Source organism: Sinocyclocheilus anshuiensis, unplaced genomic scaffold, assembly GCF_001515605.1.
Source record: "Sinocyclocheilus anshuiensis isolate Anshui unplaced genomic scaffold, SAMN03320099.WGS_v1.1 scaffold674, whole genome shotgun sequence".
NCBI classification, from domain to species: Eukaryota; Metazoa; Chordata; class Actinopteri; order Cypriniformes; family Cyprinidae; genus Sinocyclocheilus; species Sinocyclocheilus anshuiensis.
The window spans coordinates 64,221-76,769 of record NW_015542395.1 but is presented as its reverse complement, the minus strand read 5'-3'; the positions used below and the strand labels follow the sequence as shown (position 1 = coordinate 76,769).

The following is a 12,549-nucleotide window of genomic DNA, read 5'->3' as shown; positions in this document are numbered from 1 at the left end:
AATAATTAGATATTACCATAAAATAATAGATATTACCATTAAAATATATATATATATATATATATATATATATATATAGTTTTATTACAAGTTGTCTGAAAAATGTAGCATTATTTAGTTACATTTGCATGCATTTCCAGATTTTGCAGAGGGGATTTTAGATTTTATCACTACATGAATCAGAAGATACTTAAAATTATTTACAATGTTTTTAGAAAATAAAACGTGTATGAAATCAGGCAAATTATAAATGAACAAGACCCTCTGTAAAAACCTTTAGAATATGTGAATAAAACTTAAGTTTGGTGTATGTAAGTGCTGCTAAAGTGGAGAAAACGGCCTTTAAAGACGTGTTATTGAAATGTACAGATTCAAATAGATAAACTGCTTAAAAGTTGAGCAACCTGTTATAAAAAGCCAAATAGCATGAAAAAAAAGTTTTGCCTGTAGTGTCTTAATATAAAAAGCATAAACATGCCTATATTATAGTGATAGATAAATATTACTAGTAGTACTGGTTTAAAAAATAAAATTACTACACTCCTTCATTTGCTTGTTTAGGGCAACTATGTGGTCTCTAACCTGTATAGGCTTTCTTATGGACATAAAAAGTGTTAAAAACCGTAATGGTCTACTTAAGCGACAGCTAATTTCACACAGTGTAATATAAGCTGAAAGGAAAATTTCCACTATCTTCTCTAAATGTGTGATTTATGAATTTGTAGAGCAGTGAGAGCTTGTCCCACACTGGGAGCAAGCGTATGGTTTCTCTGTGTGGTTGCACAGGTCATTAGCGTCAGCGCCAGACTTTCCTGCCTGAGGACAGACTGTCTCGATTCACACACACACACATCAAAAATTTGTATATTGTGAGATGAACTGGCTAAGGGTTCAGGAGGGGGAAAGCCTTGTGTGATGAGAGACCAAACATATCATTTTGAAACTGACTTCTCTTCTGCTTGCTTGCTGTTTAATTTTAAGATCAGCACATTTTTCATTCTCCTTACAGAAGCAAATTAATATGGATCCCATATTCTTGTCTTGAATATGAATGAGCAAATAATTTGAGTTTAACTACTTGATGTCAAATTGAATGGTAAACTTTTTTTAAACTTTTTAATAGATTACAATTTAAGCATAAAATGGTTTATTCATCTTTACTTACATTTGGTGTCTGTTTTCCAGGAAATGCAAAATTGCTCATTTTCATAAGCCAAAAGCGAAAGGTCTCTTTACCTATTAAAGCATATTCACATTTATTTGTAAGCTATAATGTAATTTATAAATTAAATGAAAGATGCTTTACAGTATTTAGTCGAAATTTGAGATGTTAATTGGAATTATTTTACAAAACAAAACAAAACATCTCCCCAATATTCATTTTAAATGTAACTGGTAATCAGCTTTTTTTTTCTGGGTGGATCTACGTGAAGTTTTAAGCAGTTCGCGAGTTTCATTTTTTCACCGTCTGGCTGCTCAAAGGGACTTTTCCAGTGTGTATTTGTGGCCGTTCCCAGAGGAAACCTCTCATTTGAATGGGTTTTCAGAATAGCTCTCAGCCTCTTTTCATCTGCAAATATTTTGCTCTCTGAACATGTAAATGGAGCATCGCAGTGTTTGTGCAGGTGGAGCTGCAGATGCTCTGACACCACATGCAACAGTACTGTCTTTCTAATGTTTGTTTTTTTTAAAGGACTTTATAGTCTGTCAGTCCATATAAACATCAGAATGTTGAGTTTGGCAGGCTTCACAGTTGCCTGTTTGAAACCTGTATTGAATTTAAAGATTACAAAAATGCCCACACTTGTTCAAAATCCAAATTTTGGGCAGTTTCTTATGAGTCGTATGAAAACTACCTTACTGAAGGCACGAGTATGGTTTCTCTCCGGATGGCACATGTTCATGGCTCCTGAGGTTTCCAGCTGTAGTGAAAACGTTGCTACGCTGATTCTACAGATACAGTACCTGATCTTATCGTGAATGGATGCACATTAAGTCCAAAGAAAACTGCGTCTGCGTAATCTTGACTCTAACCACCGATCTGCTTCGAAGAGCGACTATCACAAGCAAAGTACGTGTATATTGGCGAATCCAGCTGATTCCAAATGAATAGAAGATCGAGTTCTGCCCTACATTTCTTTTCATTGAAAAGACAGATTTTCTACATAATTTTCTTCGTAATTATCCTGAGACAATAATTAGTCATTAAATACGTCACTTACACCCCAGACAGCACAGGTACGTCTGCAAGATGTCTGTTAAAGATCACTTCATCTGGAAAGCATCTGCTGTGTACAAACATCTGATAGACGTCTTTAAGATGTCAGTTTTACATACATTCTAAATCATAAACATCTTAGACATCTTCTAAACGTCTATTTGACATCTGATAGGAAACGTCCTATAGACGTATCGCAGATGAGCAAACACTAAAAACTATGTCTTGCAGATGCAATGCAGACGTCAAATAGATGTCTCTGTGATGTATGTCTGCTATCGGGACGGTTTTCTACGATTTCAAATATAATCAGTGGTGAGGTAAACGTGCATCATCTTAGAAAGTCGCGCCATTAACGGTATTTTGGGGTTGATAGTTATACATACATATAATGAAATTACTTTTATGAATGCGTATTATCCCTGCTCTATACTGACTAACAAGTTGCACGGAATTATTCCACTTAAATTACAATCTTTCTAATGAGATTTTATTCCCTTAATTTCACGACTGCAGTGTTACTACTGGAATTTAAAGGGTTAGTTCACCCAAAAATGAAAATTAGCCCACAAATTACTCACCCTCAAGTCATCCTAGGTGTATATGACTTTCTTCTTTCAGACGAATCCAGTCGGAGTTATATTAAAAATTGTCTTTTGACCTTTCAAGCTGTTTAATGCCACTCAGTGAGTGTTGCATGCATCAGTCCAAAAGAAGTTAAATAAAAGGCGCCCATCCAAAAAAAAAGTGTCTCACACGGCTCTGGGACCCCGGAACTGCTTCCGTGTACAACAGTGAGCGCAAGCTACATTAAAGTGATTGTTTTGAATATGGATATTTTTTTTTTACAAAAACGCATCGATTCGCTACTCCGACTGGATTCGTCTGAAAGAAGAAAGTCATATACACCTAGGATGACTTGAGGGCGAGTAATTTGTGGGCTAATTTTCATTTTTGGGTGAACTAACCCTTTGTCAAAATCAAACATTTTTACTTCAATAAAATATATTTTAAGAAATCTACTTATCTTTTAATGTAAAAAAATGGATACCTGTTTGGAGCAACATTAAGTAAATAATTGTTAATTTTTCATTTTGCAGACATTGGAGGACACATCCACATATGCAAATCAATAAGCACTTTCCCACACAAACTCGATCAAGGCCGAGTTCAATAATGCATTCAGCTCAGTACTTACTAATGCGCTTCAAATATCTGAATAGAAACATTGCATGGTTTTATTCAAGCATTTCGACGCTTGCATATCTAACACATCGTTTCAGCAGGGCTGTTGTGAACTGAAAACAACTTATTTGAACACTTAACTTTAAAATCTGCTTAGTATAATTCCAAAGTTTGAGTTGAAAAGACACAAGAAAAACAGTAGACATTGCTCTTCAAACAACATAAAATGATCTGCAAAAGATCAAGCATTATGACATTTTGATGATACAAAGGCTTATCAAAAGATCCGAGTGAATGCAGACGAACACAGAGAATCATGGGTACACAGCAGCTTTATTTCACTACTTAGCCATCGCTTCCTCTGACAATCCTGACTAGGAACATTTATAATGACTAGTGCTTAACCTGTTTAGCTAGCTATCAGCAGTGCTGATAGGTTACTCTGGATTCAGAGCCCCAAAAAAGCAAGATCAACATTGAAGAATTCTAACTCGTTAGCACTGAAACTTAAAGGTGAGCCTTTTTAAGAAGCAAAACGGTGTTTCTAGGACATAAGAAGAGATCAAACATTTTAATTGGGGCTCCGTTATAAAGAGCTCTCTGTTGGATCCTCAAAAAAAGACAAAAAAAAAACCTAACTGTGCATTTGAAATCAAAACTAATACTTACTGTAGTACTACTAGTAAAGTGATAATACCATCATTACAGTAACAGTATAAAGACTCCAGTGGAAACTCAACTAAATAAAAAAAAGCCTCAAAATCTCAAACTGAAATTTCTACAACGTTATTCAAAGTATCAATGCCGTGTTTACATGACACAAATGATAAATAACACATAGCAGACAAGATCGCACAAACAAAAGTTTTGTCTCTCCGAGTGCAGCATTGAAAACAGATCGACATGCATTCTTCATGCATTATAAGAGGGAGCGAGGTCTTAGGAATTACTGTGCACGTCACTGCTGAAATATTTTCAAAAATGTTGGATTTCTATTGAATGAAAAATGCACTTCAGCCTCAAACGGTGTGAGAGTTTTACTTTCAGCCAAATGTATTAATCAGTCGTTCGTTCTCATTCATTCGTGAAATGAATAATCTGTAACTACATCCAACAGAACTACTTTCTGTCTGCCGATGAAGACGTGAGATGTGAGCTTTGAGTCCCTCAGTAGACCTAGTTTCTGTTAACTACGGGGAAAAAAAATCATGGGCAAACCTGAATTTTCTAAATAAATAGAGAACATCACCCCAAAATACATTCAGCATGAGTATTCATTGTCATGGGAAAAATAACTTACACGGGTCAATCTCACAAAGAAATTACAAGGTTATATTTTACCACAAAAAAAAAGAAAATTACACATTTTTAGGACTATTAATAATTTTTGTGGATTGTGACATTATCATTTTAAGCAAAATTTGCCTCCAAATTCACATTACTGTTATGTAAATAAAAAAACAATCTCATTAATGCAAATATATTTACTTTTTTTTTATTCTTATTTTTGCAAAACAGTACTAACAATAATTCTGTTCAGACAGTGTTTTAATTGAAATCAACCTAAATTAAATTCAGTTGTCACAAATAAAACCATGAAGTATAACTGAATGAATACTGAATATTTAAAATTTGGGAAAAAAAATTAACATTTAATTGTACAGTAATGAGACCATTTCATGAATTAGAATAGATTCTATAAATGGAGGGTTAATTGTCACGAAAATGTCAATGCAATGCAGAAACTATGAAAAATGGGCTTTATTTGCTTTATGCAAAATATAATTTCTGTTTTTGTTTTTTGTTTTATTTTAAGGTAAAATACAACCCAGAAATGTGAGTTTTGAGAGATTCACCCAAACACAAATAAAGCGAAGAAAAACAAATCTTGACCTTTTCGTTCCCCAAGAAAATGCATAGCGAGGTCATTAATCTTCGTTGAGGATATTACACATGGCTTTCATAAATGACTTGGGTTTGTGCAGCACCACCTCCTTGTACAGACTCCACCTTGTTTTCCTTCTCCTCAGACTCCTCCTCCAGAGGCAGCTGAGCCAATGGGGGTGGAGAGGAGACTATTTCGGAAAGAGGCGGAGCTTCTATGTTACAGCATCCTACTGCAGCTAACGGTGGATGAACCGAAACCTGAATGGCTATGTGCTGAGGCTGCTCGTGAAGCGACGCGTCGTCCGAGTCCACGGCAGGAGAATCGCTGCGTTCCCTCTCCCTCTCTCTTTCACGCAAGATAGTGAAAACATCGCTGGAAGTGCCGACAGCCGCCCCGTCGTGACTCTCAGGCGCTTGCCGGACAAAAGTGTGTCTCATTTCCTCCACGCCGACGACCTCGAGAATCTCCTCCATGAAGGTGCGGCAGTTCATGATCAGCGGCGGGAGCGGTATGCTACGCGCTAACTCCTCGATGTAGCGCGCAAACTCCATGGTCTTGAACTGCGTGACCTTTGCCAGCTCCAGCGTTTTTGCCGAGGTAATGATAGGAATACGCTTCGCGATCTCAAAGGCCTTTTGAAGCTTTTCCGCGCCTTCCGTGCGGAAGAAGTCGTTGATGGCCTTCTCGGTTTTCTTCAGATGGCTGCTCATCATGCAAAGGCGAGTGATGTTCAGAATCATGATGATGGTAAACGTCACCAGACACACCACCATGTAGTACACACCCATATCTCCATTGGTGAAGACCACGCGCAGCGTCACCGTGCAGTTGGCCTTGCCGTGCGCGTTGGAGGCCACGCATGTGTATTTGCCGCGGTCTGCAAACGTGATGCTGGTGATGTTGAGGATGCCGCTGTCCAGAATCCACCATTTACCATCTGCAGAAAAGGAGAGAGAAAAATCACTGAAGACTGACGGTTTGATTTGTTCATTAAAAACAGACTGAGTGGATTTGAATGAAATCTAAAAACATATACAACAAATTTATGTTAATAAGAATTCATAAAAACCTTTGACTTGTGACAAAGACTATTCAATTTTTCAATATATTCTGGCCAAGAATTGTCAAAGTGCATTCGAGTCAAGATCGTATTTAAGAGTTAAATGCACACGAATATCACCGCAAAGTTTAATTACGACTGGTAAATTAACTATTTCGGTAATTACCCAACTTTACGAGCTGGGAAAGTGTTGGTGAGAAAATATAGCGAAAGACATGGATAAAGCATCTGTATAAATGGTAAATTTGTTCAAATTAATAATAAAAAAAATATTTTGCAATAAAACCATCTAAGTTGCATGTACAAAATACCATAGTACTGTACAATAATGACAATTATAAAATATCAAATTCAATTTACAGCAGTAATATGAAAAAAGCAAAAACACGTCCAATGCTTCATTTAGTAGATGTAAAGTGGAAAAATCTTGTTGAATTTTATGTAAAAAAAAGGTACATCGGCATCTTGCTTAAACCTGAAGTGATCTGAACGCACCTGAGGTTGTAATTACGACTTCCCAAGGAGGACGCACCATTAGATGTGAAGACATAGTTTGATAGACACATAAGTGACCAACCAGTTTGTTTTGTTTTACTTGCAATTAGGGTCGTTTATATGAAATAATTGATTCAGCCATAAAACAGCATAAAATAAATTGTCAAATAACAATAGTAGTGTCTATCTGTGACTGGCTGTGCAAAAACACCTGAAGAAATTAGCAGAAATGCGTGTAGACTTTGTAATCATAATTTCTGATCATCCAAAAGCAATAAGCACTAAAACAACTCAAAGCGAAACCTGCAGTTCTGCTCATGGAAATCTATTTTTTTCTTCCTAGTATCTTCGAAGATCTGAGATCTAGATCTGACGCCAGTAACCTGACAAATGATTAAATCCAGCGATTAACCCATCTGCAAAACTGCTGAAAATAGCAACCCACTAACTTGTAAACGGTTTCATAAAAGTCAATCAATCACATTAGAGCGTGCCATATTACAATCAAGATGCCCGAACAAATGCTTCCCATTTTTTAAGGTCATAATGCTAGAAAGACATCTTGACATTACAACAAAATAAGAAAACTAAATGTTCACACTGGATAAGCTGATAGAGGAGGTCACAAGCAAAGTGAAACTGTGATAAAAGGTAAAAATCTAGGTGTGAAAATCAGGTTTTGCATAAACAATTACGACCTTTCCACCAAATAAAGAACATAGTTGAAGACAACATGACTAGACATGTTTCCAAACTAACTGGTGTTACACCCTTTTTGTAAACCCAGTTCCTCAAGATGAAAGTACTAAACTTAGTTCCGTGAACAACGCGGCCATGATTAATCGACTTTGCATAACCCACAGACATGCATTTACATAAAGACACTGATCTAGGGTCAGTTTCTGCCTTGTTTGTGTAGAAACCCTTAAAACGTCCACCTTGTCCAGAGGACGCACATACATTACGCACAAGCCGCCTGTGCTTAAAGTGCTGATGGGAATTTATAAACTCCATTTTTGGCAGCAGTCCACCACCAAATGCATTACTTACTGGCAGCAACCCGAGGTCATTTAATCAGACCGTTACGAAACAATTCAGCAATGCATTATGTAAGTTAAGTAAAATTATTTGATCTTTAACTGCTGACTATTTGTGCAAAGTCAATAATATGAAATTAAAATGGACTCTATTTACTTTCATAATGCGAAATCCTGGTCTTATTTTGAATGAACAACATGCAATGACGAATCGAATTAGCTTTCCTTTTCAGCTGATGTAATCTAGGCCCAAGCTTATTTTTAAGAGTGCTGGTAGTCTTTCAGGAAGTAGTCAGTCGACCTCAACAGACTAAAGATAGTTCAAATGAAGTTCCACTTCACACATTCTTAAATATCCTGCTTCACTGAAATATGCCAGTAAAATGGGTTGCAATTTGCAAATTTTATTTAATGTTGATGTCAAAGCTGACAACTATTTCCTCACTTGTTCAGCAATGGATGCGCTGCAGTGAATGGGTGCCGTCAGAATGAGAGTCCGAACAACTGATAAAAACATCACAAAAATCCACAAGTAATCCACACCACTCCAGTCCATCAGCTAATGTCTTGTGAAGAAAAGCTGCGTGTTTGTAAGAAACAAATCTATCAAGGTGTTTTAACTTCAAAACTTTCAGCTAAAATACAAGTCCACAATCCAAAATAACACTTCCTCAAGTGAAAAAGTGCATCTCAAAAGTCCTCTTTCATCAAAATTCACCAACATATTTTTCACTTGTAAACAGTGCTTGATCTGTGCATATTTCGCTCCTGATTCAGACACGATGACTTTTTAACTGGATATAGCAATATTACGGACTAGTATTTTAGCCAGAAACAATGGTTTGAATTTAACAGCTCCTTAAAGATGGACTTGTTTCTTACAAAAACACAGCTTTTGGCTTCACAAGACATTAACTGATGGACTGGAGTGGATCAGCTGTTTGGACTCTCATTCTGACGGCACCCATTCACTGCAGAGCATCCATTGGTGAACAAGTGACGCAATGCTGCATTTCTCCAAATCTGATGAAGAAACAAACTCATCTACATCTTGGATGATCTGAGGGGGGTGAGTACATTTTCAGCAAAATTTCATTTTTGGGTGAACTATTCCTTCAATATACATTCAAGCCTACAGTGTCTTTCTGTTTATAAATGCTGTGCAAGATGAAACCCTTCAAACGGTCTTTAGTTCACACTGATTCTTCACACCGTAACACACCCAGTCCAATTCACTACCCATGCTCAACTGAATAGCAGGAATGTTTCCGTGTCACTTCAGTAAAAACATTGTAAGTATTTTTTCATCAACTAAGCATGCACGACACCATCAGTAATCCTCCAAAAGTCACTCATCAGGAGCTCCAAGTCTATAACACTCCAGCTGGGAATTACTGAGTCACGTTTTACATCCAGATTTAAAGATCAAATTGCTGCATATTGGATTAATCTCAAATCTCAAAAGAGTGGATGTAATAAATAATAATGGAAAATATCCACAGAGGTCATTACCAAAACAAATGAAACATTAAGTGTGTTTTTATATATATATATAAAATCTTAAAAATCAGCAAAAAACCCTACAATATGTTAAAGCACATTAGAATGATTTCTGAAGGATCATGTGATACTGACGACTGGAGTAATGATGCAGAAAATTCAGCTTTGATCACAGCAATAAATTACCTTTTAAAATGGTTATATTAAATTGCAATAATAGTTCACATTATTACAGTTTTTTCTGTATTTTATATCAAATAAATGCAGCCTTGGTGAGCAGAAGGGACTTTGTCGAAAAACATTTAAAAATTATGCCAACCCCAAATTTTGAACGCCAATGTAAACCCTTGAAAATAGTTGCTATAATTAAATAATTTGTTTTGTTGTACATATTCACAAACCCAACAGGATGTCTTTACACTTGGTTGGAGCAACGACTAAACTGAACACTACCTGCCATACACGATTATAATGGACGCAAACTCAATTACATGACGTGCGTTAAGTACAGGAACAGTAGATCAGATTTATATTTAGTGTAAATGGATTACACCTACAGAATCAGATAAATGTATAAAGTGACCAAGTGTAGGTGCAGTGATATATGAGAATGCATTGGCGTCAGAAGGTGATTTTCACAGTGAACGTACCACTTTTCTTAGCGTCAAGCAGGTGTCCGTGCGAGTTGAACCACTGGATATTTGGAAAAGGGTCGCCGGTGATATTACAGTCAATTAAAGCACAGTTCCCCTCACGGGCGATGATCTGGCTCACTTTGCGGAGCACCAGGGGAACCGAGCCGTCCCCATCTGCCTCGGTCCCGTTCTCTCTTCCGTCTCCATCCACCGCCGAGATGTTCAAAGCCTCTGCCGCACAGAAACTAATCACGGACACTAAATAAATGATCACGTATCCGATCGCCCTGTTCATTTTCTCTGGCTTTCTGCAACAACCCTCAGGATAAGATGTCATTCTCCACCGGTCCTCATGTTACGGTCACTGGTTATTTGCGAGCTGGCTCATGCTCCTTCCTCCTCTGAAAATACAATACAAAGAACAAATGAATGAAAATATCCTTGATTTGTTAGAATGACATAAGAGCTTTTAACTCAAGTGTAGCACACAAAAGCTGTGACTCCTCCTATGATCTTATCAAACAAGAATAACACGACGTGCAAAAATAAAAAAATGACTCATATTTGTGAGGCCGAAATTATAATACAATGGTTAAAAAGTAAAATAAAGCCATTTAACAGGATGTTAATTTATAATACTTCACATATTTAGTCTGTATTTGACGTTATATTGTACAATCAAACCATTTGCAGTCTTAAATATTACATTTATAAAGAAAACAAGTTAAAAATGGACATTAATGCGTGTTAATATGACTTAACGTTACATTAAAATGAATGGTAAAACGCACGTACTATTAGCCTAATGTGATTTTAAAAGCTCCTACGCGCAACAAATCGATAGATTTACTAAACGTTAACGTATTAACCAACTACGACAAGGTTAATGTTGTTTGGCAGTGATATTCACACAGTTTTAATGCCTGAATCATATTTGACAGGCTAAAATCTGTTGAAAACAGCTCAAGCTAACAGCGGCTAACTAACGTTAGCTATATATCCGCTGCGGAAGACACATAAAATACCGATTTTTTCCACATTCGACGGCTTTAACCCTTACAATTCAACGTTAAGAGAAATATAACACCTACCGTTTACGTATATTTCACGTGAATGTAACAACACAGTCGCATAACAAGCCGCTAACAGTTAGCCTGAATACAGCCGCATTTCCTTTGTTTCAATTTCGCTAAACGGTTACAAATATATATATATCACGATATTTGCGCGATTAACAGCGCGACACTTACATCACGTCCCCGCGCTGTTATCTCTCGATGCTCGTCCTGAAATGTGAAGCTCTGGGTCTGGTTTCAACTGTGACTTGACTGCGGTTTCAGCAAAGTCCCTATAGTGTTTGTTTTTACTCAACTGACCCAGTTCTTCCAGTAATTGGTTGTGAATCTTGACTTTTGTCACCAAGCTTGGCTCGTTTCTAACATGTTGTGCATGTACTGTGAATGTGAAATATTTTCCGTATGAAAGACAATGGCAGTACTGTGGTATACTATATATTACATACAGAGCTGGGTAGATTACTTGAAAATTGTAATCCGTTACAATTTTTTACGTTACATTGCATTACAATATTATGTTACATCAAGGTTTCCCAAATTGGGGTTCGTAAAGGTACTGCAGGGAGTTTAATGAGTTAATCATTAATTAAATCATACAAATGTCAAATTAAAATAACATAAATCGAAATAAAGCAATTAAATATTTGTTTACCTGCATGTCATGTGACCGTTAACCAATGTCAGAGAACCGTGAACATGCAAATGTGATACTTAATTATTAAATATTTATTTTAAAATCTCAGGGGTACATTAAATAAATATATTTGGTCTAAGATGTTCGGTTGACAAAAAAGTTTGGGAATGCCTGCATTACATGTAAATAAGAAATAACGTGAATGGGTGCATTGTTAAAGGGGTCATATGATGCGATTTCAATTTTTCCTTTCTGTTTGGAGTGTGGAAAATAATGTGTTTTTTGAACCTTAAACCGCATAAACACATTTCATTACACCAAATACACAAAATAATGTTTTTAGCAGCATCATATAATTCCACCTTTAATGTGTTTGAAAGACAAAGGCCTTCCAAAGACATTAAATAATATACTGAGTGATAATTCAACTAAAAATTCATGTGTTCACCAGTAGTTGAAGCAATGTTGAAACACCTGAACTAGTGACTGATCTCTGTGTGAATGTCCACACAACTGGCTTTTTTAGAAAGGAACATTTAAAAGATGAAAAAGCGGAATTTGGGAGAAACAATATACTGTATTATGAATAATTTGCTGCTATTGTGTGAATAATATGTAATCATGCAATCAATAAAAAAGTAACTGTAGTCTGATTGATTATGAGTATAATAAAATGTAATTTAATCTAATTACAAGTACTTAATTTTTGGAATCTGATTAAAGGGGTCATATGATGCAATTTCATTTTTTCCTTTCTCTTTGGAGTGTTACAAGCTCTTGGTGCATAAAGAAGATCTGTAAAGTTGCAAAGACTAAAGTCT

At 36.2% G+C, this 12,549-nt stretch overlaps 1 protein-coding gene across 2 annotated transcripts; it reads right to left on the bottom strand.

Moving 5' to 3' along the window:
- Positions 1-3,717: 3,717 nt before the first annotated feature.
- On the bottom strand, positions 3,718-11,447 carry mfap3l (microfibril associated protein 3 like). Of its 2 annotated transcripts, none has more exons than XM_016492026.1 (3): positions 11,269-11,447; positions 10,034-10,419; positions 3,718-6,228 (listed from the first exon to the last, which is right to left on the bottom strand). In XM_016492026.1, the coding sequence occupies exons 2-3, from the start codon at positions 10,353-10,355 to the stop codon at positions 5,351-5,353; spliced, it is 1,200 nt and encodes a 399-aa protein (XP_016347512.1). In that variant the 5' UTR covers positions 10,356-10,419; positions 11,269-11,447; the 3' UTR covers positions 3,718-5,350. The 2 variants fall into 2 exon arrangements, with proteins under 2 accessions (XP_016347512.1, XP_016347513.1); XM_016492027.1 differs by lacking the exon at positions 11,269-11,447 and adding an exon at positions 11,110-11,203.
- Positions 11,448-12,549: the final 1,102 nt, after the last annotated feature.

What these genes read in the sequence shown, in the direction of transcription:
- mfap3l (XM_016492026.1), bottom strand. Translation starts at nt 10,355, where the DNA reads ATGACATCTTATCCTGAGGGTTGTTGCAGAAAGCCAGAGAAAATGAAC. An exon ending in GCTTGACGCTAAGAAAAGTG is followed by an intron (nt 6,229 to 10,033) that starts GTACGTTCACTG and finishes CCTTTTCTGCAG; the next exon opens with ATGGTAAATGGTGGATTCTG.